Below are 27,507 nucleotides of genomic sequence, written 5' to 3' on the forward strand. Positions count from 1 at the left end.
CCGGGTCTTATTCTTGCCATTGAGCTGGCTTCTTAGGACTTGCCTCACTCGCTAGAGGTATTTGGCTGTAGCCTTTCCTTGTTGCCAGTTCGAGGTTGCCATTGGTTTGTAGTATACCAAAGTACTTGTAGCTGTCCTCAATGTCTGCTATTGTTCCTTCAGGGAGTGAGACCCCTTCAGTGCGGACTACCTTTCCTCTCTTAGTCACCATCCGACTACATTTCTCAAGCCCGAATGACATCCTGCTATAGATTCTGGTTGTGTGGATCAGGGAGTCTATGTCCTTTTCGCTCTTAGCATACGGCTTTATGTCGTCCATGTAGAGGAGGTGACTGATCGTAGCTCCATTTCTGAGGCGGTATCCATAGCCTGTCTTGGTGATTACTTGGCTTAGGGGGTTCAGTCCTATGCAGAACTGCAGTGGGGAGAGTGCATCACCTTGGTATATGCCACATTTGATGGACACTTGGGTAATTGGCTTGCCATTGGCTTCAAGTGTGGTTTTCCACATCCTCATCGAGTTTGCAACGAAGGCTCTTAGGGTCCTGTTCACCTTATACAACAACTAGAATCTATATTTGTGTCTGAAATTGTCCCACTGAAAATGTTTCCAGACACGAAAATACAGTTTGATGCTATACACAGTATGAATTTAAGAATTGACAACAATTGGCATTCGGAAGGAAAACGATTGTGACTTTGTTGTTCAATTGCCTTGCATTTTTGTTTCATAAAACCCTTGCCAGCATGCTGCAATGCAACATGTCTGTAGCACGAGTAACCACCATGCATGTCTGCCGAAGTTGAGGACTGCTAATAGGACCAACATGTGCAAGTGTGCCCTTACTGATTGAGTGAGGTTTACCATCCCTTTGGGCGAGGTGATAATCGACTTTGTGGTACCAAATGGTGCACCCTTCTGGGTTGTATAAATGTCTGCTGTGCTATGCTGTCAAGACAAATAAGTCTCTTGCATTGTATTTTGATGATTTTCTTTTTCAGCAATTCTCAATACGTGAATGAAAATGACTTGTGATCATTTGTGGGTGTAAGATTTTTAAAATGTCTCACATGTTTTATGATCGCAGTTTATGAGACTTGTCCTTGAATTAGTGTTACATAATCACCATTCATCTGGAGTCCCCCCACCTTTATTTGTGCTTATGCATTATGTCATTACGTCATAACGTAATGATTACATTATGGGCTATATATACATTGATCATAATTTGTTTCAAATAAACAGTTTCATGATTACTATTTGTGTTTTCTTGACTGAAAAAAAATTGTTGATACACTTTTAAATAATCAAAAACTGTCTGACATTCTGAAATGTTGCAGGACGGATTCCTTGAAAAAGATGTAATATAGTCTCAATTTAAAAATTGTCATGCCCCCTTCTATTCTAGTGAACCTCAAAAATGCCTCGATCAATGATTTTTAACTTGGGTTTGATCGAATCGTTTCAGGGGTTCGACGACGCCTCTGCCAGGGACTCAACATGTCATTTTAGTTACCGGTAGTTATGTTACGCCGGCTTTGCCATCATTGGCTGCAGATGATCACATTATATTGCTAGTCTAATCAGTGCTGCAGGAAATTCAGTTCGCTGAGCAGTCAACGTGTGACTGTCGTCATAGTACGTCATACACGGTTCATTTTGTCATTTAGGGTTTTATTTCTGGTTTTAATAAATGCGTTTTTTATGTCTTAAACTTGTAAAACAGATTTTTTTTAAATTTTCACTCATGAAGGGTTCGGTGAATATGCATTTGAACTGGTTGGGTATAGTACCTCGAACAAGGTTAAGAACCACTGGCCTAGATACACACACCGATGCTGTTTGTATCCATGTTGAAAAAAAAACGCTTTTGCAGTGTTTTTGTGGTTGTCTTGCAGGTGTACTAGCAAAATCAACACAAAAACACCGTAAAACCAGCATACTGTATAGCGTCACAACCTATGTTGTTCTATGCTGTTTTCTGTGCGTGTGTGTGTGGAGAGGTGGGGGGGGGGGTCATTTAATAGCAGGGACATACTCTATTACCTCAATATTTATGTTGAGTACATGCGACGAAACTCCTACCACTGTGATATGCTGGTATGCTTAATTAAAGGTGTGACTCATCCAGGAAATCTCCACTGATAGTCCATTTAACCAAGCAATGACATGGCTCCCACCCAACATGAATACTTCGTAATCATAAAATGACATCACAGACTATTTTTCAATGAGATTTTACATTTTTCATTTACCATCGCACGACGAGTGACAACAATACAACTTTAATGTGAAAATTTTTATGGGAAAATAATCAAAATCCATAAACGTCACCTAACTTACATTCAAGCCAGTCGGATGATAACATCCAAAGTAACAAATTAACAGAGCCTTCCTACTGTTCTAAAATTAAACACTTTCAACACTATACTGCACTTGCATTTTCATTTCTGTTTTAGGAGTAGTGCCAAACAGTTTTTTTCCTCCATCTACAGGACAGTTTCAAACTAAAAGAATCATACACAATACTATCGGTCCTTAGGTTCAGATGGATATTCAACAGAGTAAACCAACACCTGTTAATAATGTAGGTGTCTATATATAAAACATCATGGTGAAAATGCACAAATACATATTTTGAATGCAAAAAAAAAGGGGAAAATAAATGTGTATAAGCTATGCTAGGGGAATCGGATTTGATACACAATATGACAAGAATATCACTCATTTTGTCTAAAAATATTTTATACAAATACTGCTTCAAAATCCTAAAAGCACACAATTGAGTAGGGAGATTCTGAATAACCAGTACAATCACATTCATACATTCCGGGGCTCTTCACCCCAAAAACAAAAAAATTATTAGGCAACCTAGCAGTCATCTGAGTCAGTGTTGCAAGCATTTTTGTGTTATCATTGTTGAACGATGCTTTGGCACCATAAGACTATGAACTAAACGCCTCGGTCTAATGTCGTCAATTCACTTGTCGCTGTGACGTTAGAACCCGCGAGGTCGAACCCCTGAGACCGATTCACCGAACCCCTTTGGGTTCGATCGAACCCTGGTTAAGAACCACTGCTCTGAAGCATTATTTTCTAAGGCAGAGGCTTTCAGAAAGGCCTTATACAGGGGTACCTAATATAAAGGCAGTCGAGTTTAAAATTCATCCATTCATTTTCTACACCATACTAATGTCACAGGTGTCTGACAGCCAATCCAGCTGACTAAAGGCAATTGTGAAGGGAAAATGAAGCTTCATATTTGCTTCATGAATCAGTTGGTGTTTAGGTGTCATCGATTCATTTGTCGCTGTGACATTAGACCCCGAGAGGTCGACATTTCCATCGGCTTGTTTGTTGCTCGACATTCTTGGGGCAGGGGTTGTGGGGTGGAGACAAAAGCCCTGACGCAAACATGGCTAATAATCTGCCACAAACACGAAACTAGTAAAAAATAAAAAATAAAAATTCAGCGCGTCGGAACAAATACTGGTAAACACGGATGCCCAAGTCAAACTAGGTGGTCTTACACAAGTTGGCATTCAGCAACAACAAGAAAATCACATCATGAAAGTTTTAAAAGCCAATGATGTGCACATTCCAGAAAGAGGCATGGATTGACTATTACTGGAGGCTATCATTTAAAATATGGCCTTAGCAACAGGAAAATAAACATCTTGATAAAATATGTCACAAATATAAAACAAACGTTTACTTGAATACAGCTATGCAGAGCCTATGAACTCAACCAAGAGTCCTTGGGAAAAGAGCTACTGGATATAAATTAAAGTTTACTTTCTCTCCAAGCAACCATGTGACGATTTTACCAGCAGTGATTGACGTGTAAAATGGTCCACAAAAGCAAAATAAATAATGTTGCCTGTCAAGATAATGGTTAAATTCAACCAATAATTGTTTTTCAGCATTACCCCCCTTGCCACCAACAAAAAAAAAAGAATAGCCATGTTTTGTCATGATGCTTTTTTTTAAAGCCGGAGAAATACTTTTAGTATTAAAAAAAATTGTTGGCATTCAATCTGTCTCACTTGCTTAAATTTGTGATTTTAGTCCTCGTAACTTTCAAAATGGCATCAATTGTATGTAACCCAACATTGCCTGCAGCTTGGAGGGGTTAAAGCCCAACACGTTGGAGTTCTCCAATCTGTGCAGATGTAAAATGGCAATGTGTCTCGATTCAAAGAACATAAATTAACACAATTTAGTTGGCAATTAGGACACCACGTGGGAAAGTGCAAGTACAGTACTACAGCAATGTCTTTCCCATGCAACCTCACCTGACTTGACTGTCGGAAAGGAGAAATTTAAAATACAAGGAAAGAAAAAAAAATGAATTTAAAGTAGATTTAATCTGTGTATCATTTGTTAGTTCCATTTTCGATTGGTTATTGATTTTTTTTTAATCAATACAAAAATGACATATGACTCCATTTTAGTCAAGTGTTGCATTATAAATACGACACTGAGCTGACACCATTAGCTTGAGCTTCAGGATCTTCACTGACTATTTTGGACTATAAAAGTGATTTCAACCGCTTTTATACTCGCATCTTGGTGGTGAAAAGTGACACTTGTGTCACATTCCACTTTACAACACTTTTACATTCATAAAAGGAAATACTGAAGACCCTGAATTGAGTGGCCGTGGAATTCCTCCGCCACTGGCCATCGAGGACTGTCAGGGCTCTCTGCAGTAGCCGTGAAAGCATGCACATTGCTCGGTATTTGTAATGTGCTTGTGCTTACGTGCGTCAAATTGAACGTTTAAGATAGCTGCTTATTTTTAACTACCCCGCAGTGTACTGCCGTTCTTATCAACTTGGTGCGATCACATTTCTTTGATCCCTTGAAGTAACACTGCCACGGGCAGGCCGGTGAGCCAGTGGTTAGCGTGTCGACCTCACAGTGCAGAGGTCGGGGTTCGATCCTGCCTTATTCTGAGGAGTTTGCTTGTTCTCCCCGTGCCTGTGTGGATTTTCTCCGGGTACTCCGGTTTCCTTCCACATTCCAAAAAGCATGGCAGGCTGATTGAACACAAAATTGTCCCTAGGTGTGAGCGGCCATTTCAATTGGCAATTGGCAATGGAAAGAACCGATGAAACACAGATTACCGGTACATGTGATGACAGAGTATTTGGAAAATCAGCTGGATGGGTCAAGCACGAGCGGTCGCTGCCCCGGGGGGCCTGGGTGAATCCTGAGGGGTGGGGCTCTCGGTCTCAGAGGCGCTCGAGTCGCCGTCGTCATCATCATCCGTCTGCTCTGAGCTGTGGTAAAGCATGAGAGCTTGCGTCTTATGGGTGATGGTGATGGTGCACGGGCCTTGCGCCCACGGCTCGCCGTCCACTTGCATTGGCATCGTGGAGCTCTTAAGGACCAGCTGGAGAGGAAAACGTTACCAGCTTAACTCATTCTTTCACAAGAAACAAATGAATTCATCCATTAGAAGCAAAACATTCAATGCCAAGGTCGTGCTGCGTCGTTTTTTTCCATTGGGAGTGGTTGACTGATCGGGTCTGATGCGCTTGCTTGCCCTTTAAACTGCAAGTCTTATATTTATATAGCATTCTATACTGTGTACAGTTCTTTTTCTGAAACATGTATTTATTTTGTGCATGCAACACTATTTCATTTTTTTTTCTAACCCCTAACCCCAATTTTGCTGCTGTAGACTGCAAATTACCCCAGTGTGGGACAAATAAGTTATCTTATCTTATCTTAAGCATTTGAGGAGTGGCAATTGCCCAAACCACCAGGAGAGGGTAGTGGTTCACCATTTTAGATTAAGAATCTCCTCTGTTTGCCAACTGCTTGAAATAAGGGGAGGGGTGATTTCCTGTTATTGCAACCAGGAGACAATCAGCAGTCTTGTAGTTGGACAATCTGAGGCATACGTTTCAAGAGAGAACAGTCATCTATATCACACAGTATGTGTGTGCCATGAATGAAAAAAAAAATAGTACAACCGCCATCTTTGAAATATGACGAGGTCATCTCATGAGCAGCCTCGAATGGCTGATGAGCCATCCTAGTTGTGTGATAATTAGTGCTCGTGTTTGACTAAATAGATTATTTTGCATTCAAAAATCATTCCTAAATGATAAATTAGCCGCTTTGTGGAATCAAAGCTCGGTCCAGACAAAAATATTGACAAAAATATTAGCATCCAAGTCAGTATTATGCTTGATGTATGTTAACACAAGAAGCACATTTTTTCTCCTGATTTTGGGCAAAGCGGGTGGATTTCCTGAAACTTACTGCTGTTCTACAGCTGATGAGGACAGAACGGAAAAAGTTTGAATCAAACCTTTTGGGAGTGAAAGAAAAGTCTATTCTTTCATTTGGTAGATTCAATGTCAAAATAATCATGGAACCCAATATTCAGTGGGTTTTGAAAGATCAGTCAAAATGCTCTAAAACTGCTGACACACTAGGGTTGTGATTATTGCAAACGGCGGGCATTAAATGAGTCAAGTATTGCAAATACAGCAGGAGAATGGCACCCAATGTGTGCAGTGTGGTCTCACCCTGACAGTGTGGGCCTGTCCCAGTCGTACCGGGTTGGCCATCTTGACCTGGATCTGAGCACAGTGGAAGGAGCCAAACACACCCATCACCTCCAGCAGACCGTCATCCAACCTGCCACACAGACAGCAATCATTGCTTGTTACCACGGGAACTGAGAGCAGGTGAGCCAGAAGGCTAACCGCAGAGATTAGCCGTGATATATGCTGACGCTTATCTTACCGTGTGGGGGGACAGGGCTCGTCGCCCATTCCCTCCCAGAGTCTGCAGCCACCCCCCCAGTAGCCAATGTTACAAACAATGATTCCTTCCAAGCTGGGCAACACAACTCGCTCACCATCAAGCTCTAGCTGTGATGGGAACAAACACAATGTACATAAACAATATGTGCAAAACAATGTTAAGAAACATGCCTGAAGGGTCTTTCAGACCAGTGAATGACTTCAGACTTGTTTTTTGTAGTTTATAGTGTAGAACTGTGCCGTGCCTTACTGAGAGGAGTTTCTGATATTTTGCCTCTCTCGTGCCAATGTGGGAGACAAAACATTCCCAGCACCACTGCAAACTACGACCACAGTGATAAACACACTGAGGAATTTATAACTGTGTATCATTATTTCCGAAGCCAGAGGCTTTCATAAAGGCCTTATATTGGACCCCGTTAGACTGAGCAGCAGGACCTAATATATAGGCGGCGGAGTTTAAAATTTATCCATCTATTTTTTACACCATACTAGTGTTACAGGTGTCTGACAGCCAATCCAGCTGACTAAAGGTGATTGTGAAGGCAAAATGAAGCTTCAATTTTGCTTCATGAATCAGTTGGTGTTTAGATGGCCCTGTTGGTTAAAATAAATGGTTTTAAGAAGTGGTTAGTGTATGTGCAGCCCCATGTTGAAGTGCCAGAGGACTTAAAAAAAAAGGGTTCATGAAGCAAATTTGAAGCTTCATTTTCCCATCACTAGTACACCCTAGACCAGGGGCCACCAACGTGGTAGCCCCCAAGGATCACATAAATCCACATGCCTCCTCCTTAAATGGCTCAGCAGCGATAGGACTTTGTGATTTTCTTCAAATGTTATCAAAGTGACTATTTTAAGATGCATACACTGGCAAAGATTTATAGAATTAAATGGTGCCAATGGATATTCATCCTTTTTTTGTGATTGTTAGAAATCGTTAACATGATCAGAGTGCCTTCATAGAAGTGAATATCGTTCATAACATGATTAAAGGCAGTTTGAGCAAACTTGTTTAGAAGCGTGTATTAATCAGGCAACTTGGGCTGACACGATTTAATATTTATCGAATTGATTATTCCATTCAATTTAAACCAATCCATTTTATTTCATTTGAATGAATCAAAGGCACATATTGACTAATGTATCGTTTTTGAGTAATATTAATATATTACTCATATTGACTATGACTGCACATATTGATTATTTTGAACTGACCATATTTTTTAAATATGATTGCGTTACTGCTGTGGTGAATCACATTTCAGATTACAGAGAAACCTGTTCATCACTGTTTTCCAAAGCAATAGCAAAATGTTTGTGAATGTCTTCTTTTCATCAAAAAGAAAAACGGCATTCAGTCTTCTTTCATTCAGAGAATATTGACTTTTGTGAGGCCGAAGTCAGAAAATAGCAACAACGTTAAGGGAAACAATGCCTGCGTCTCAATGATGAATCCGTCATCAAAAATACTTTGACGATTATTTTGATGATCGATTAAACGATTAATTCCGATACATCTACTCGTGGCCCTTCGCACTAATTACAAGCCAAGAAATAGCTCCCACTTCATTTTTAAAAAAAGTTGGTGACTGGTTGCCAATCTATTGCAGAGCATACGGAGATACTGTCACGAAGCATTCACATGTGCCAACAGATCATTCAAGCAATGACACGTTCACTTTGTGGGTTAAAAACAGCAACATTTTTTTGGGTGCAGTAAACATGACGCTTGAAATCGTGAGCAAAGCCACTGTACCTCAATCCTCTTATCCAGATCTTTACATTCCTGCACCAGACAGTCCTTTGTGCCATACAAGAAATACACAGCCTGATTGGTGAAAGAAAGACAAAAGAGACGATGGTTAGCGTGGTGAAGTCATGACGCAAAAAAACCAGACCAGGTTTTGCTTATGACCGGCGGAATGCAAATGAAGCTGCGCTGACCTTGTTGATGATACGACTGGAAAAGAAAGAGGGTGTCTTTTCACGATGTGTGTGGAAGTTGAGCGCCATCAGAGCGTCGGGACCCACAGAGAAGTAGTTGTTCATGGACAGAACCTGAGGGAAGCATGAGGGCTGTTAAATGCACACTCCAGTTTGTTGTAATAATAAGTAATATGGATATATTCTGGATACACAGATGACGTGACATCAGGAGCCAAATGAGTTTGACTAAATAATGCGCTTTCGGACTGACCCAGTAACAATCTTCCGAATACTCAACAGCCACTTGATCTAAACCTTGCCACTCCTCCTATGTATGCCCTGTTAAACACAAATACTTAGCATGATTTGTCAATCCCATTTGAAGGAATGAATTATGTGGGAGTCTATTTTCGCCTTTACAAAAGCTGCCTCGAACATTGCAAATGGTGTGCAAAATCTCTGCTAAACCATGTTACGATGGTCCAACGACAGTTTTGAAAGACGTGGTGGTCACCGTCTTGCTAGCATCCAATTTTGGGCTGATGAAATATCAAGCTTGTGTCATTTTTCAATTATGAATTTAAAAAATAAGAATAAGCTTTTGGCAGAACAACAACAAAAATGCTGTTCTAGTTTTGGCCAAAGTAGACCGTACGAGTAGTTACACAAGAAAAAATGTGTTGGATTCCTTGATGGACTCATGGTGTGATGAACCCCAACAGGAACGGAAATAATGATCTCTATTTACAACTACAAACACGAAAACAATTGAACAGTTGTCTCAGCATGTTCAAACAACAAGCAGCAAGTATCATCCACCGTGTAAAAGCTGTTTGGAATAACGGTATGAACAGCAGGGGTCACCAACCCGGCACCCGTGGGCATCAGGGAGCCCCCCAACAACCACATGAGCAGCCTATGGGCCTTTTCCCAAAAACAGCTCACCAGCGATGGGAGATGGGGACTTTCTAGGAATGATTTAGAAATGATCTTTTAAATATCTTCACACTTCAGAGAGTCATGAAAAGAAAAAAAGGTGTTTCAATGTTGTGAGAAATAAGTTGTGTCTTTACATGGATGAGTATTCATTACTAACGACATCATTAAAGGTAATTCAAGCACATTTATTTTTCCAGAAGTGTGTATTGAATTAGTATCCCTTTGCATTAAACAGTACCCTCATAGTACCCTTGAGTTTCCAGAATTTAGAGATGACCTAAGCACGGTCAATATAACGATGACCGAGTGACCGATTCACGATTACAGTTTTAGTTTGGCTTGAAATAATGACGGACCGACGGCGGGGTGCCCGGCCACTGGCGAACGACGAACCGGCAAAATTTACAAACCTGCATACCTCTGCAGATTTTGACTCACTTGTTTCTCTTTATGGGTTTATAGAAACACCTCAGTCTATGTACGCCATATAAAATCTATTTATGTAGGCTTTGATTTAGGGGGGTATTGATTAAACCAGTTGGAAAATGACCTTTGTTTGGCCAAGGTCTCTAGTTTTCATGACAAAAATCTCAGAGGTCACCAGCTAACAAAAATATAAAAAGTAGGTATACTGTCCTGAAATAATGATCGCGTCTGCTCTCAGTTTAGTTCCAAGTGCACTTAACTCTGTGTGAAATCTGGGCTTGTTTATTGAACACAAAGCTGATATATTTGCAGGGGTGAAAAAGAGAACGACGAGAAAGATCTCATTTTACTCTATCACAGCGGGGCTATTTTCCAGTGAGTAAATTTGGGGGGAGCCGACTTGCTGTCACGTTTTGCGAGGAGGTGGAGGGCCCCAAAAAGCAGGCAAGAGGGAGGAGCAGGGTGTACTTCACAAATTGGATTAAAACATCAAGAAAACTGAATCCAAAACAAATAAAGTGCTAACAACCAAAACGAATCCAAAGTATCAAACAAAACCATGACTGAAGCAAAAACTATCACGAACCGAAACATAACCGGAACATGACTGAGAACAAACATGACATTAGCAGACAAACAGCAACAATGACCCGACAATGAGTAGTCGGGCTGGGAGTCCTTTTAAAGAATTAATTACAGAATGACCAACAGGTGTGCAGCTGCAGGGAGAGCTCTACAGTGCCACCTGCTGGTCCCAAACCAAATAATGACACTTGCTCTGGCCCATGAAAGGGCATTTCATTAGTCAGAAGAAAAATACAGAAACACACAAGCATCAATTCCAATACATTTCCCACTTACCTTTGGTTTTCGAATCGAGAGGCCTTTAGAAGACACTTGCACTTTCCATCTGAAAATGATGATCGAGTCAGTCACCGCGCAAAGTTGAAAACAATGCCAAACTGTAGCTAGGGCAGATGTATTATTTAGGATGCGAGAATCTTGCCATAGTTGCAGTACATTATTTCATTCATTCATTCATCTTCCGAGCCGCTTGACCCTCACTAGGGTCGCGGCGGGTGCTGGAGCCCATCCCAGCTGTCTTCGGGCAGTAGGCGGGGTACACCCTGAATTGGTTGCCAGCCAATCGCAGGGCACACAGAAACGAACAACGATTCGCACTCACACCTAGGGACAATTTAGAGTGTTCAATCAGCCTGCCATACATATTTTTGGAATGTGGGAGGAAACCGGAGCACCCGGAGAAAACCCACGCAGGCCCGGGGAGAACATGCAAACTCCACACAGGGAGGCCGGAGCTGGAATCGAACCCGGTACCTCTGCACTGTGAAGCCGACGTGCTAACCACTGGACTACGGGCCGCCCCAGTACATTATTTGTTTAGGATTAAGATTATATAGGATTATTGTATAAATCCCAATAGAAAAGAAGACCTGCTGTAGTGTTGTGTAAAAAAAAAAATTCCCACTATTCAGCTTGTTTTTACCGTGGTTAAGGTCAGCCCGATCACGCAACACATTTCAGGCAAAAAGAGCAAAGCACGTCTCATTTATGACAGAAGTCGTGATGCAAAATGTTTCGGAAATAAACCAGCCTTCATCACGGGTTCGGGTCGCAATTTTGCTTTTATTTGTTCCATTTTACCTATGATTTTTTTTTTCTCGTTTGGAATGCAACTTTTGGCCACTAGTTGGTGGTTGTGTTCAACTGTATACATTTGAAAGATGAAGAGAACGCAAGAAGCGCTTCATGTTCAGCCTCATTATTGCTCATGAGAGTCAAAAGATAGTGAACATCTCAACCCTCTATCATCTTGTGTGTTAAGACTACAGAAAACAAGGGCTAGAGGTTCTGTCAACGCAAAGCTGATGAATCTTATATATGAAACAAATGATGAAGTGACTTTGGTTATTATCCAGAAAACATTTGGAAAATGTCACGATCAACTCGTCAATTCAACTTTCATATACCTTTTTTGGTTTTATTGACGTAATGGTCAAAATCTACCTTTAGCTGTACTAGGCTTTTACAACAAAAATTAAACAGAAGAAAAAAGGAGCAGTGTCATTTTTTTCCGCGGCTGTATATCATAGATTTCGCTTATTCTGGGGTTGGTCTGGATCCTGATTCAACATCAAAAATGTCATGGCATTTTTGATGTTTCTGGACGATCATAGCTCGAGCAGCTGCATTTTAAGGAATTGCAATTTTTAGGTCATCACATTTTGTCGGAGTTGGAGACTGCAGATTATACAGTTTGTGGGACATCTAACAATAGCAAGACTTGACAAAGTATCTACTGGTAATATGTTCTTAAGACCCCACCTGTCCATTTTGACCACCCCAGCATCCAGGATGTTGCGGAGAACCTGTTCCACGGGGATCTCCCCAGCATAGCCCGCACCCCAGCCCAAAGTGTTGGAAAGGTCATTTCCTGTTCCGAGAGGGAGGATGGTCACTCTTGGAATGAACTGGTCTTGACCCTGGCCAAGAGATAGCAAATATTCAGTCAAACACAACCAAGGGGGAGGTGTGGAGAAAAAAAACAACTGTCTCCCCATCAATATTAGACTTGTGGAGAAAATTTCAGTAGACTGAAAAGAAGTATTTACGTAATGATGCATTTCATTTTGAAATCAACAACTTGCTAAAAACAATGCTAAGAATGGACAATGTGCGCTCTCTCTGTCACCTTCAGCTTCATACTGTCAATGGCGTCGAGCACCCATCCCACTGTGCCATCACCTCCGCACACTAGCACCCTGACACAGCCAGGAGGGAGCAGGGTGCAGAGCTGAAGGGCCTTGGCAGGTGCAAGCTGAGACAGGTCAAAAACCTGAGAAGGAGAAGAGGCCACTTGAACATACAGTGGGTCCAACATACGGCATTTGTCAGATACTGTCTATAAATATAAATGGAGTCGCGGGTTGGAATTGAAGCGGATTTACATGGGACAGGAGAAGAGAGCCAAGCTCTCTATTTCGTTAATGGATGCTACAGCTTCTTGCTACATTCAAGCTTAGTTTGTAGCAGAGGTGTGCACATTTCAGCATGACGTATTTGATCCACCGAAAAGGAGACTTTTATTCGCTCCTCTTTCATCTATTACTGCTTCAAACAACAAAGCGAATGGAGGAAAAGTGGTTAAGATGGCAAGACTGTTTCATGTGTTCTGTTGTATTATTTTGTCATTTTATGTTAAGTGTTGGGCGGCCCGGTAGTCCAGTGGTTAGCACGTCGGCTTCACAGTGCAGAGGTACCGGGTTCGATTCCAGCTCCGGCCTCACTGTGTGGAGTTTGCATGTTCTCCCCGGGCCTGCGTGGGTTTTCTCCGGGTGCTCCGGTTTCCTCCCACATTCCAAAAACATGCGTGGCAGGCTGATTGAACACTCTAAATTGTCCCTAGATGTGAGTGTGAGTGCGAATGGTTGTTCGTTTCTGTGTGCCCTGCGATTGGCTGGCAACCGACTCAGGGTGTCCCCCGCCTACTGCCCAAAGACAGCTGGGATAGGCTCCAGCACCCCCCGCCACCCTAGTGAGGATCAAGCGGCTTGGAAGATGAAGATGAAGAAGATGTTAAGTGTTCTTTTGATGGTGGCGCGGGCACCCGCAGCGGCTCCTCTTGTCTGTTTAAGAGGGAGGAAATTTCATCCGTGCTGTTTGTGACACATGCAGCACATTTGACAATAAAGCTGTACTTGATACTTGACTTGATAAACAAGGTGCACGCTCCCCGTTCGCCACCTCGTCAGTGGCGGGGTAAATATTTCGCACCCATGACGAGCCGCAAATTTGTCAAAATTACACTGGGTGAGCCTGACTGCCACGTGTAATTGTGTTTGTGGGGAAAAAAAAACCTCACACGTACTTATGAAAATTGGATTCAGTAATCCTACAATCCTCCATTCGGTCAGTGACACAAGTGATTAGTTAAAAGTATAATCACAATCTCGCTGGTCAAGCCAAAGATGCTTTGTTCACATCTGCCGGCATGAATCCATCCTTTTAATAAATCCTTTTCCCCATAAATTCATGCGACTTCTTCAAAAGCTCGTCGCTACGCAAGAGAAGCCAATCTAAAACACATGGCAGAAGCACTGAAATCAGCGCCAAGCAGCTTGAAGGCATTTGTCTGGAGGTTTTGGGGGTGTTGAACAACGCAAAGAGAGCAATGAACTGAAACTTTGTGAGAGAGTCACAGGAATGTGAATGTCAAGAGTTTACTGTGTATTGTTGCCACTTTATTTACACAGCCTGAGGATAAGCAGTTCGGATAATGGATATATGAATATTTTGATCATGTGATGTTCATTAAAACTACAGTGCATTGGGTTCAATTTTTCGTGCAAATATTCATATTTTTACTAATGCACTAAGTGCAAGAAATGTCTATTTTTGCAGAATGGCTTCTCCTAAGAATCTCGTCCATATGACAGTTAAATTAGCACTGCGTGAAAATCCTTCAAAGTGAATCAAATTGGCCTTGTGAATGGAATCAAATGGATTTTGGAAATCGATACCCAGCTGTAACCCTCTCTTGTTGGATGTCTTGAGAATAAGTTTTCCATCCCAAGAATCAGAAATGTTAAACATGTCCAATATTGCCAATCGTAAATACTCATGTCTGATCAGCACCAAGGAGAAGACAAGTTGCCCCCCCGCCCCCAAAATGTATGGACAGGGGGCCACACAATTAATTGAGTTTTAATCCTCTACACCTCGGACTTCAGACACGCCACTCCAAACTGCCACCTTCAGAAGTTCTCCGATGACTCTGCGATTGTTGGCCTCATTACAGAAGGGGGACGATCGGGAGTACAGGGGACTGACCAAGGACTTTGTGGACTGGTGCCAGCAGAATCTCCTCCAGATCAACCCTAGGAAAACTAAGGAGTTGGTTGTGGATTTCTGCAGGAAACAGTCCTCACCAGCACCGATGAACATCCAGGGTATGGACATAGAGAGGGTGACCTCCTACAAGTACCTTGGTGTTCTTCTGAACGACAAACTGGACTGGTCTACAAACACGGACACCCTGATTAGGAAAGGACAGAGCCGACTCTTCCTACTCAGGAAACTGAGGTCTTTTGGGGGTCAGGGGTCGCTCCTTAAGACTTTCTATAACTCGGTGGTGGCCTCGGCCATCCATTATGGCATTGTCTGCTGGTCAGGCAGCATCTCAGCCCGGGACAGAAAGGTCAAGAAGGCCAGTTCTGTCCTGGGCTGCTCCCTTGACACTCTGGAGGAGGTGGGCAACAGAAGGATGCTAACTAAGCTAAAAGCTATGATGGCCAGTCCCTCCCACGCCCTCCAGCCCGCCCTGACAGCACTTGGTAGCTCCTTCAGCCAGAGACTGTTACACCCGCGCTGCAAGAAGGAGAGATACCGACGCTCGTTCCTACCGACTGCTGTCAGGCTTATGAATAAAAATAACAAAAATAATATAATAATGATTAGATTATGTAAATAGCACTGCGATTTATCCATTTTGTGTTTATATTGCACTTAATTGAACGGTGGTTGTTGTTTTTTTTCCTTCTTTCTTCTTTCTACCTACATTCTTGCTGCTGGGGGCTGTAAATTTCCCCAGTGTGGGACAAATAAAGGATATCTTACTTACTTTTAAGTGTAATCACGATTTTGTCTGCCACGATTAACCTGAACCTAATCATCGGCAACATTTACATTTAAAATGTAAGCTCTGCTGCATATTTAACCCTGGAGAACCCAATAACCCTTTTCTTCTTCGGAAAATGATGAATTTTACATTAAATGACTGCTATATGTTCACTGAATACCAAAATATATTCATTCATTCATTTTCCGAACTGCTTAATCGTTACTAGGGATTGAATTCCTGGATTCTTAAAAAAACATGATACAAAGATCCTTGATATTGAATGATTAATTATCTGCTGACTGACCTGCACGGGGTTGAGGAGGCTGCGAAACTCGCCCAGCAAAGCCTCCCCCATGTTGTTTCCACTACGCGTGTTGGCCAAAACCAGAATAGGAGTCCAGCCATCCCCACAGTCCATCGCAAGCTACAAACAAAATATGATCATGACCCCAGTATGGCTTTAACAAAAGAAAAAAAAACTTTGGAGCATCATATGAGAGGAGATGATTGTACATGTGCTCACAACAGACCCACCTTTTTGTACTCGTCAGCGTGTCTACGGCGGAGCTTGTTGACTTGGTAAAGATAATGAGGAGGAATGATGAGGTTGTGGAATTCGCCCAGGTTACACTGGGTTGCATCCAATGGACTGTCCATGCACTCGTCATGCACTGTGGTCTGACACCACACACATCTAGAAATGACCAAAAAAATATACACAGACATGTTTAAGAATATAGAGCAGCAAGTTCATGCATCCTTGCTGAATGGGTTAAGCTGAGGCCAGCTTTATTGTTTTACATCATCTTGAGGTTGGGCGTGAATACGCGTTTGCATGCATGTTTAAAACAAATGTATTGAAACTAACGTCAGTTTTTAGTCGTAAATGAAAATTAAAAGTCAAGAAAATTCCGATTTTTCCAAATCATGCAGTGCCGCACCTCTGAGCACACAATGCCGGAGAGGAGCATACTGTACCTGAGATCACAGAGCTTCGGCTGCGTTCCACACTGTTGCTTGCACACAACACAGTAGCTGGCCAGGGGCACGTTGCCCCTGACCCATCGGTGGAACACAACTCCGTCCGCCCGGGAGGGTGCCATAATCTCCTTGCACGACAGCTCCCGATCCGCCCGACGCAAGCACTGCTCGTCAGCGCACACGCCGCAGCCATCACAGAAGGCCCCCTGCAAGATGTGCTGGGAACACACGCAGCAGTAGGTGGGCTTACTGAACAAGTCCGTGTAGTGCCAGCCATGTCTGCTCTGGCGGAAGAACTGCTTCATGTGCGTTTTCCGCTTGGAGCTTTGGATGCTGCACCACAGCGTGATGACGACCGGGACGATCACGGCCGCGAAGGTCCAGACCAGCAGTGACCACGCCTCCTCCGTGGACATGGCGGTGGGACTGGAAGTCAGTGGCGCCAAGGAACGGGAAAAGGCCAAATCGGAGAAAGCAGGGTGTTCGGGAAACAACGGCCGGGCCGAGTGAAGGCGTCGCGGGTCTTCCCGTTGACGTTCATGTTGAAGTGCAGTGGCGTGAGGCCGGAACAGTGGAGAGCTTCGCCGTAAACATTTCAACGGCCACAATTCGCGGAAGTACACGTGACGTAGCTCCTACGAACTTGGTCGTCACTGGGACAAAGAGTGCAGAGGCTGCAAGATAGTCACCTCATTCGATGCCGATGGAAAGCCGTTAGGCGTTGAAACTGTATTATATTTATAACAAAATAAGCGAGGAAAACCTTCACTATTTGATAGATCTGTGTTACTGGTAGCACTATCCACATATAAAAGACACCGAATAGATGTAAATTGTAATAGCAAATTGTATCATTTTACAGTAAAGACAGCTCTCACTGGAATTTGCTGACTTTAAGGCGATATAGAGAAACTTGATTGAAAAAGCAATAACACTGAAGATTACAGCCTTTTCCTTAACTTGTGCGCTTGATAAGTCACTTGATGACATCTCATCCATTGACGTATTACTTGTCATAGTAATTTAAAAAAATACGTAGTTTAAGAAACAAGAAAAATGACTGAAATGCAGATTTGCCACATCTAACATGGCGATCACACTGACTCATAGCAGCAACCAGCCAATTCACTCAATAAGGTATCTATGTACACAATGGGATGCATGTCTGCTGTTAACAAATAGGGCGGAAAAAGAGCTTTCAGTGTCTCAGAAATTAATTTACGTCATGCCCCAAAATACAATGTCGTATACGGTACACTCGTGCAATAAACGTCAGAAAGCAACAGAATCCACAGTAATGTCATTAGTTCAAACGAAATGAGATAAATACAATGTTGAGGTTTTTAAACATACTAAACCATTTTCAGCCTAAGTTAAAAAAAGTATTGTAAATGGTAAACATTACACCCATACAGTCGTTTATAAGTGAAAGCACGAAAGCTGCAGTGTTCGCAGATTGGTTGACTGGATATCTACACTGCCATCTAGTGGATGGAGAACCACAGTCAACAAACACCAGTCATTTCATCTGTTGTTTACGACTGTGCTGTTCTTTTTTCTTTTTTTTTTTGCAAGACAGTATTTGAATCCTCGAGTGTTGTATTATTTATATTTACATCGAAAATGTTCTGTTAATAGTGTGACTGAATGATGTTGTATATCAGTAATACGAGCGCCGTTTATATGTTTTGTGGGTGGCACAGGAGAGTAGGAGGAGATTTTCCGAACCCTACTCTCCTTTTGGACTTCATTCGAGACCCCAGAGCAAATAAAGTTTGGGCTGAAAAACAGTGTTGAAGATGAAGAAACTGGTGGTGCTTCTACTTTGCCTGGTCATTTTGACCATCCACACAGGTAAGAACCGAAATTGTATAACGTTGTGTGTGAAATTACGTGGGTGAAACATAGTGATTATGATGCGTTTATCCTAAAAACGGTCATGTTCATCCATTGCATGGGATTGTCAAAACATTTAAAACTTGCGTTATTGTGGATTATTATGTAGCTACTTGTTAAATTCACACTTTGTTATATTGCTGTCTTTAAAACTCTACTTTATCGGAACCTGCACTACAATACATGCCAAATTAATTCATATTTGTAGCACAAAGGGCACCCGCCGATCCGTTTTCCCTCATTTTGCCGAAAAGCACGTATCTGTCTTCACAGGTACGAAGCGTTTTGCCACGTTGCGGCCACAGATCTGACTCTGTTTTGACACACAGAGAGCTGCGTTCATTTTCACAGCAACTGAGAGAAAACGAGTCGGCCCGGCCGGATGGTGCTGCACGGGCCTGACTCCCTGGGGAGTGAAGAGAATGAATGGCCACTTTGTTATCTTTCGGCAAATAGCCGCTTCCCAAAAGGAGCCTGGTTAGAGCGACTGAGAGTTGTGGGGCGCGCAGGAGGGGGGTGGGGGGTGTAGGGGTGTGTGTGTGTGTGTGTCAGTGATGTGTTATGTTAGCTAGGAACAGAAGCTCCCTTGGGACAGAAGCTGGGTAGGCTTGTAAACACGTAAAACAGTCAGTAGTAGTCCCATTTTTCTTTATTGAAAAAAAATAGTAGCTCACATTTGGTTTTGCAATATGTTTTAAATATTGCGTTTGTGTGTGTGCGCGTGTGTCGGGGGGGGGGGGGTGGTACTATTGTCAACTCAGTGTGTAAAGATTTTATTTTATTGTGCTTCTTCTCCTTAGATGCCAACCCCATAATCAAGGAAAGCTTTGCTAAGCAGCTTCTGCGAAGCAAGAGACAAGAGAGGCCAAGGACACCAGGCCACCCGGATGAGCCCATGAGAGTGAGCGTGATTAAAGAGCACATGCACGAGCTGATGTTATTGAGTTTCATGATTTCCAATATACTCTCCAAAACTTTACTGGTTGATCAGAACCACCGTGTACATCTCTAGAGCTGTATCGACGAGGCGTATATGCAAATACATTTTCTGGAAAAGTCTATGTATTTAGGAGTAATAAACAGTGATGCATTTTTTTTTCATTCGCTAAGGTCCAAGAACTATTTGGACAGTGACAGTCATTTTTCTTTGACACACGCCAGCACAATTAATTTGAAATCATGCATGATCATCGAGGTCACGGTGGTCGACTGGTTAGCACGTCCGCCTTACAGTGCGGGGGTTTTTCTCCGGATACTCCGGTTTCCTGTCACATTCCAAAATGGCAGGTTAATGGAACACTCTATCTAAATTGTCCCGAGGTATGATGAGCGAATAGTTTGTCTCTGTGTGCCCTGCGATTGACTGGTAACCAATTCGGGCTACCCCACCCACTTGCCCGAAGTAGCTGGGATAGGCTCCAGCAGATTAATTTTTTTGAAAGTTTTTTTTTTGTGCTTCATCTCTGAATTCCGCAATTTTCAGGTCGTCAAAAATATTTTAACTAAATGACTGAACTGTCAGCACAAATTGTAATACTTCAACGGAAATCTTTTGCAGCTCATAGGTGATTGAAACGTGCGCGGCACACGCGGGCGCGCGCTCGCGTACACGCACACGAATCCGAGTATTCTTGTGCCAGGATTAAACAGGCATCTTTCATTTCTGCTTGTTAGTGATTTTGCTGCATTTATTTGTTTTTTTTCTTTGCAGTGAAGAGTAGCCTAGCTCTCCATTTGGCTGAGCTCGGACATTTATCATGTTTTGGCATTCAAAGAATCTCGAGCTTTTCATCAAAGACAACTGCAGTGGGCGTGCTTCGTGACTGTAAATCATTGAGGATTTTTTTTTAATCAAAGCCATACAAATGAGGCTTAGTGTATAACTTTGTCCAAATATTCTTCAACTCCTGAAAATGAAGAAAGCTTACCCGATCTCATCTGTTCTATATTACATTTTGTGCATTATCTTGTGTGCTTAAACTCATTCAAGCCGAACCAGCAATAACATTTGAGGAGCAAGTCCAATCGTTTTTTTTTTTTTTTGTATTTACTCATTTTTACTTTTGATCAGAATATTTTCACCGCCGCCAAATGAAAGGCGAAATGTTCACGTTTTTTGTTTCCCTGTGATTTTCACTTCTTTTTTTGTTGCCGTCACTATCGTTGCTGCTCATCATCCATTTGGTGATAATCAATTTGCTTCACTTGTCTTTCGCCATATTTGTCTCGATCAGGAGCACATGCTTCACATGCAGGCTCTGGACCAGAGAGCGCAGGAGACCAACATGGAGCATTGGCTCAACCCTCACTGCTACCCACGCTGTAACAGGAACTATGGATACCCTGTCTGATGATGTTGCACGAAGGTCGCCGAGAGTACGCACACCGAAGTCATATAACCCACTTACACAAACGAAAAAGAAACAAAAACACGCAATACAGGAGTCGATACATTTTAATTCAACTAACGGGATTACAATGTGACAACAACAAAAATGTTGAAGAGGGCTCCCTCTTGTTTTTTTCCCCCAATGAATAAAGTTTCCCTCATGGTGGTTTATAATGAAATATAAAACGTCAGTTCTCTTTTTTGGGTGAGTCATCGCTTCTTAAAATGTTTATGAAGGGAAGCGAAACTTCAAAAAAACATGTAGATGTATTTTTGAGTCAGGTGAAATTTTGTTCATCGAGTTCAAATAAACCACAGAGGGAAACACATCTGCCACAAGGCCCGTGGCCATGCATGCACTCACGGGGAATGAGGGGTTGTGAGAAATAATTCTTTTTTTTTTCATGCTGCATTCCCGAAAGATAAATACACATCGGCCTGAAGCAAAAATTATATTGATTATTTGAGAATGCTGCAATGTTAAATCATGAATGAGGGGATGCCTCACCAGTGGTTGTGCGTGTGTGTGTGTGTGTGGGGGGGGGGGTGGATTACTTCACTTTTGTCTAAATGGAATAAATTGCTCATGTTTTAACTGACTTTTCTCCGCAGAAAAGAACAGCCACGATGAAAGCGATGGAAAGACTTCCTCAAACGGATGCGTCAATGAAGCGAATGGATAAGACATATATTATTTTGACTGTCTCATAATGCATGTTTGTTTCTTAGAATACGCGTATTTACACTTCGTATCCTTTATCATAACATTGGAAAATATTTACTTTGAGAATGAGTGAATAAAAAAATACATTTAAAACAATTGTGAAGAGTGAACAATTGATTCCAACATTAATATTAAAAAATACCGCAGTTACGCAGTGGCAATTTGGGTTTGAACTATTTAAAAAAAATATTTCGTTAGGAATAGTCTTGCTGAGCACCAGAAATATGACGTGTCGAACAAATCGGAGCGGTGTCTCGTCAGATGCCCGATTGTTGATATGGAAAAATGTTGAAAGTGTAATGCACAACAGTTGAGCGGTGAAAACGCTTCAAATGTGGGCGTGTCTGCATCAACGTGCACGAGCCCGCGAGAATGCGCTCACATGCACATGCTGGAATGAAGTCTGCCAGGAGCTTCCCGTGCTCACCGAACATGCGGGACGAAGTCAAGAATATATTTCTGTTCGCTCAACTCAAAACTTATGTTGACAGGTAATTTTGCCGAATAAGAAAATTATCCATTTTGACGAGCTAAAACAACAGCGCCTCAAGTTTGAACAAAATTAGGCCCCGACTGGAATTGGTTTTATGGTTCAGCGTATGTGGCCTTCTGTTGGAGTCGATCACGTAATAGTTTATCTACATTCACAGAATGACTTGATTCTCTTTTTTCATAATTGTATTTTTACATTTAAGAAAGCGGCAACGGTGTATTCACATTGTGCGATGAGGTTACCAATTATTGAGCTCTTGCCTTTTGCAATTTAGGACACATGAGACAGTTGAAACAAGTTAAAACGTTTATTAAAAGTTTGACACCAAGTGTTAATTTCGCACTTCAAAGCTAGCTGCTCTTCATTACTGTTCAAATATGTTAATGTAAAAAAAAGAAGCATTTATGCCTGTACACAACCCGAGCATGATCTTACATTTCGAAATGTTGGAACAATTGAAACAACGTTGGACTTTGACAGAAATACAAACGGATTAATACAGGGTGGCCCACTTAAAAGTAGCCCGGATTTTTTTTTAAATTAAAATATTTTTTAAATTTTTTTCAAAACATGTATTTAATTACGTGAATGTAGCCTTCCACAATCACTATTCTCTGCTGCAAGGAAAACACCATTTTCTTGAGGTATGGTACGCACCCGGAGAAGGTAGGAGCACTACTGTTCGTGTATAATCTAAAACAAACAAAAATTGGCTCAGCGCCAACGTGTATAACCGGAGCAGTTTTGGAACACTTCCAGCATCTCTTGTAACCTGTAAGTAATAAAAACAGGTTTTGGAAAGACTTGGGTCACTTGTAACATTCACGTAATTAAATACATGTTTTGAAAAAAATTAAAAAAATATTTTAATTTAAAAAAAAATCCGGGCTACTTTTAAGTGGGCCACCCTGTACTTTTCAACACAAAGTGCTTAAGACCAGTTTCAAAATAACTCCAATAAATGGAAGTCTTTTGTCAAATATTTTCAAAATTACTGTACAGCAAAATATTTCCACTCAATGAATGGAAGTACCGACAGAAACCGTTTCCCAGCGTTAAGATGCTGTTATATTTTGACAGTCAAATGTACACATTTTACAAAAGCAACATGCATGTAACCAGTGCATAATTGGAAGAGGACTTCATTTCATTTTGGTCAGTGTACCGAACTGTTTGACGCTGTTGTGAAAGCGCTGTATAAATCAGCATGTATTGTATTGTATTGTATTGTATTGTATTGTATTGTATTGTATTGTATTGTATTTATGGATATGCACGTTTGTCTCTGATTTCATAACACAATTAAATCTCTTTTCATGGCCCCTTGTTCCGCATTAACATTGAGGTCGATGTGTCCGCATCATCTCTTGTCTTTAAAGAAACCTTTTGAAGTGTTGCTCTCCTTGATGGTGACAGTGAGGAAGTTGGCGGTGACATCTGTCACCAATACCTTTTCCACGCTGCGCAGAGACGGTCGCCATGTCACCTCGTCCAAGTCGACCTCGAGTCGGCTTGGGGATGGCTTGTCCAAAAAGTAAGGCTTTTCCGTGGGGACAAGCTGGCTGGGGCCGCGCTGTTGCTTGGAGGGGGCTGAGCTGTTTTTAGTCCTGTGTGTGTCCCTGTGTGAGTGCAGGTCACTCTCTGCGTACAGCTGCTTGTGGGACCCCCCGCCTGTCATTGGCCGGTTTTGTGAATGATGATGATGATGATGATGGTGGTGGTGGCGCCGGTGGTGGTGGTGCCGATGGTGTTTATGACTGTGACCGTGGTACTCAGGGCTTCCGTGATGGGAAACTTTAAGCAGTTTCATATCTTCACCGCTGTGCAGCTTCAACCGTTTTTGAGGACTGTGGTTTGACAGTTCCTCTGCTCTCCTCTCGTCTGGCTCGTAGGCTGCTGGGATGCCGTCTTGGAAACGGAGCTTTGGCTTCGGCCCTCTCTTTTTGGGTAAATGCACCAGCTCTTCGGAGGTCGCTTGTTGCTCGTGGGCCAAATCTGGTGGACTGACAAATACGCTTTCTCCCCGGTTAACAGTGCTGGGTGGGAAAATGGTGGGGACAACCGCTCTCAGGCCTTCTCTGGCCCTGTGGGTGACAACGGGCTCCAGTGTGGCATAGCTAAAGCGCATCCCCCGCATTGTCTCATTCCTAAACTCATAAGACTTGGTGGCCTGGGCCTATTAGAAAATGGGAAAATCAGATTAGCCACCGTTTCACACATTTTGTGACAATTTCAAAACTTTCCATTTCATGACACTGTAAATGTACACTTTGGACGGAGTTTCATTACTGTGGAGTAACCCTTAGAAAAAACGTCGGTTAAAACACTTCATTTGCTGCTCAGGGAAACAGGCTTCAACAGTTGTAATTAACGCGTGACACTGCTGTAAAACGGACAATTACAGGACCAAGTTCCTTCCTGGACCTTGTATTCACCTCTGAACTTCCAGTGACCCTGTTTAACAGCACTCTCGTCTTGACACAGGCTGCTGTTCAGATCGAGATAAACTTGAGTCTGTTTATATATATCTTTTAGTTTACTTGTGGTCGTGAAAGTTTATTTCTGACACTAAAGTATTTGCTTGTGAGGCCTAACAAACAACAGATTTTTTTTCCTTTTTGGTGGGGGTGGTTGTTGTTGCCAATATAGCTTTGTTATTACAGAGCTCTAACAGAAATTATTAGTTGTGAGTTGCTTTATTGGCCAGCACAATAAATGTGCGATATGGGTCTGAAAATATTCAATCGTTTCATACAAATAATGTTTGTTCCTCCATCTATGCCAGCGTCATAGAGTGAACAACTGTGATCTGTGAAGTCATCATTATTTAAGAATGTACACTGTTTTGTGACATGTTTGTGTGGTGCTGTGCAACATGATTTTTCTCCTGTAAAATGTGCGGCCCGGCTTAATAAAGGTTGACAAACAATGCCTTCCAAGATCACACGCTCATTTGAATACGCATAATTGCAATTATGATAATTCGGATTCGCAAGCGACTAACGCAAAACGAAAAAAAAAGGTTGATTAATTTTACCTCGAGAAGAAACTTCTTGGGTTTGGGTCCTCTCTTTTTGGGTCCGAAGAGTTCCCTTTCACGCTCCCTGTTCGGAACACGGCAAAGTCAAGACGCCTCTTTCAAGTGTCAGCCGATCAAAGTGCGCATGACGACATGTTAGGGTCCATCACGTAACATGGAACGTACCTCTGCTCGAAAGCCGCAAACAGACGGGAGTCCAGAATATTTTCCTCCGGTTCCCATGTGCTGTATCTGTTAGGGTGGATTGAAGACCATAAAAACGCGACGGTTCGTTTGGATTGAGGAAGCGAGAGCTCGGGCGTACACAGCGTGGCGGGTTTGGTCGTCGCGTTCACCCCACGAGCTCCGATCCCCCATCGAGCTTTAATCATGCTAGTCGCGGCGAGCTAACGACAGCTACCACGGCATTGACACAACACGCGGCGCAAAAACAGAATAGCAGAAAGCGAGACTTACTTAGGAGACCAGCCCTTCCATTTCACAAGGTACTCGAGCCGACCCTGCGTGCCGTCAGAAACACAACAGGCGTGACTTAGCTTGCAGGGCGAAATTAGTATGATAAAAGCAGCATTTTAATTCACATTTTGGTGAAACCAAGGGCCGCGTACCTTCCTGATTCTGCGTTTGATGATAGACTCGGCGGCGAACACCCTCTCCCCGACGGCAGACAGCTCCATGTTGACTCCAGTGCGACCTACCGTTAGCTAAGCTTGCTAGTGTTAGCGAAGCGGACGTTTTTTTTCTCACAGTCCCTCTGCCACTCTGAATTCCCAACAGACCATAATACTACCGAGCACAGAATGGACGTCAGCGCATTTTTTACATTGTTGCTAGGGAACCGCAGTCGGTGGACCTAATTCGACGACGCCCATTGGCCCAGCCGTTGCTACGTGATCGGGTTGCTAAGTGAGGGGTGGAGCTTAGTGTGGCCGGGACATCCCTTCTCGCTCCGACATCGCCTTATTACTTCAAATTGCTGTGGAGAGAGAAGACAAAGATGTGGAACATTTTTCATTACAATGTTTTCAAAACAGTCCCTTCTACGTTTGCCACGGGTGTTGTTGGTTTGAAGCAATTAGCTCCAAGAAAATAAAGACATTTTCAGCACACAGCATCGAGAGAACGCGTAAATCTGCACCATACGACGACATGAAAGGCTTTCTGTTCTATTCTATTGGAGACGTCTATGTTCGTTCATCCAATCCAGCACGTTCACTGTAAAATGTCGTTTGTTTTTCGTAAATTAGAGCAATGGCATGCTGTTCACAATCGTTACACTATTCTTGTATTCTTTGGCTGTTTACAGAAAAATCGAATAATCAGGAATTCAACCAATAATATATATGTGTCAACAAAAACAGATGAATCGACCTGACTGAATTAAAATGTGTGTCATCAAAATGTGTCTTCCTTGAGTGGTAAATTGCGAAATTGTGTATTTAATAAACGGTTTGTTTGTTTTTACCGCAGAATAATGACACGAATTGGAGCTCGGTTACTTTAAATCATGCTCACAAATGACAATCCGATTTTGTTGTTGTATTATTATTATTAAGCAACCCGTTCCCACCCGACCCCCCGTCCCCCTCCCCGAGAAAAAAGCAAATGAACAGCGACTTTATTTATCTTTGCTTCACGTCTGATGTGTCAAATCATTCCAGGAAGTGAGCGCCAAATACAAAACATTACATTTCTTGAATACGGCAAGAATCGCCCGGTCGTTATATTCAAGCCTTGAACAACGCATAAATTAAAGCCTTTCTCATTGTGCCCCGACCGAAAAATTATGCTCGACTAAAGATGGTAATAATTGTAACAACTGTATAACAATAATGATAAAAAAATAATAGTAATAATAATAATCTTATGATTATAGAGTTGTAAAATACAAGTCATTTAAATCATCCCGCAACCAAGCGGAATAGGTTAGAAGAATGAATGTCATTCATTGATATATTTTGGAGTTGTTGGCGTTTTAAATAATACAAGAGATAAATAAGTGAGATATACCTGTAAAATTTATTAAACACATTTCCACACAATAGATGGCCCTCCTTAGCGGTAAACGGCCTACTTAAAAACGACTTCATACTGAAGACATTTGAATTTGGGCATTATTACATTTATTTCGATTAGAGTGCTAAGTGTACCTGAAAATCAGGTTGTTGTTTTTTTTTAAACACGTCTTTTTGTATTGTGTCGTGTTGGGCTCATTTATTTGAAAACATGAATAAATAAAATTCATTGCGTTAAAAATAACTTATAC

At 42.1% G+C, this 27,507-nt stretch overlaps 3 protein-coding genes across 3 annotated transcripts; 1 reads left to right on the plus strand and 2 right to left on the minus strand.

The window, feature by feature from the left end:
- Positions 1–2,285: 2,285 nt before the first annotated feature.
- Positions 2,286–17,334, minus strand: dgke (diacylglycerol kinase, epsilon). The gene is made up of 11 exons (XM_052083300.1): positions 16,697–17,334; positions 16,253–16,412; positions 16,023–16,142; positions 12,791–12,934; positions 12,424–12,581; positions 10,939–10,987; positions 8,731–8,844; positions 8,543–8,614; positions 6,767–6,894; positions 6,547–6,658; positions 2,286–5,399 (listed from the first exon to the last, which is right to left on the minus strand). Exons 1-11 carry the CDS (start codon positions 17,113–17,115, stop codon positions 5,175–5,177), a joined length of 1,701 nt encoding a protein of 566 aa, XP_051939260.1. The 5' UTR covers positions 17,116–17,334; the 3' UTR covers positions 2,286–5,174.
- Positions 17,335–18,380: 1,046 nt separating this feature from the next.
- Positions 18,381–20,971, plus strand: c13h17orf67 (chromosome 13 C17orf67 homolog). Its single transcript, XM_052083398.1, has 3 exons — positions 18,381–18,553; positions 19,396–19,496; positions 20,830–20,971. Exons 1-3 carry the CDS (start codon positions 18,499–18,501, stop codon positions 20,944–20,946), a joined length of 273 nt encoding a protein of 90 aa, XP_051939358.1. The 5' UTR covers positions 18,381–18,498; the 3' UTR covers positions 20,947–20,971.
- A 2,438-nt stretch (positions 20,972–23,409) lies between these two features.
- Positions 23,410–26,062, minus strand: cbx8b (chromobox homolog 8b). The gene is made up of 5 exons (XM_052083354.1): positions 25,850–26,062; positions 25,698–25,741; positions 25,407–25,472; positions 25,239–25,305; positions 23,410–24,377 (listed from the first exon to the last, which is right to left on the minus strand). Exons 1-5 carry the CDS (start codon positions 25,916–25,918, stop codon positions 23,562–23,564), a joined length of 1,062 nt encoding a protein of 353 aa, XP_051939314.1. The 5' UTR covers positions 25,919–26,062; the 3' UTR covers positions 23,410–23,561.
- Between the last annotated feature and the right edge of the window lie 1,445 nt (positions 26,063–27,507).

Source organism: Hippocampus zosterae, chromosome 13 (assembly GCF_025434085.1).
Source record: "Hippocampus zosterae strain Florida chromosome 13, ASM2543408v3, whole genome shotgun sequence".
Taxonomy (NCBI): Eukaryota; Metazoa; Chordata; class Actinopteri; order Syngnathiformes; family Syngnathidae; genus Hippocampus; species Hippocampus zosterae.

Excerpts from the sequence above, each read along its gene's own strand:
- c13h17orf67 (XM_052083398.1), top strand. The coding sequence starts at position 18,499 with ATGAAGAAACTGGTGGTGCTTCTACTTTGCCTGGTCATTTTGACCATC. Across the intron at positions 18,554-19,395 it reads CATTTTGACCATCCACACAG|ATGCCAACCCCATAATCAAG; the intron begins GTAAGAACCGAA and ends TCTTCTCCTTAG. Across the intron at positions 19,497-20,829 it reads ACCCGGATGAGCCCATGAGA|GAGCACATGCTTCACATGCA; the intron begins GTGAGCGTGATT and ends TGTCTCGATCAG.
- dgke (XM_052083300.1), bottom strand. The coding sequence starts at position 17,115 with ATGTCCACGGAGGAGGCGTGGTCACTGCTGGTCTGGACCTTCGCGGCC. Across the intron at positions 8,845-10,938 it reads TCTCGATTCGAAAACCAAAG|GTTCTGTCCATGAACAACTA; the intron begins GTAAGTGGGAAA and ends TGCTTCCCTCAG. Across the intron at positions 6,895-8,542 it reads ATCTGGATAAGAGGATTGAG|CTAGAGCTTGATGGTGAGCG; the intron begins GTACAGTGGCTT and ends TTCCCATCACAG.
- cbx8b (XM_052083354.1), bottom strand. The coding sequence starts at position 25,918 with ATGGAGCTGTCTGCCGTCGGGGAGAGGGTGTTCGCCGCCGAGTCTATC. Across the intron at positions 25,473-25,697 it reads TGGAAGGGCTGGTCTCCTAA|ATACAGCACATGGGAACCGG; the intron begins GTAAGTCTCGCT and ends CCACCCTAACAG. Across the intron at positions 24,378-25,238 it reads CCAAGAAGTTTCTTCTCGAG|GCCCAGGCCACCAAGTCTTA; the intron begins GTAAAATTAATC and ends ATTTTCTAATAG.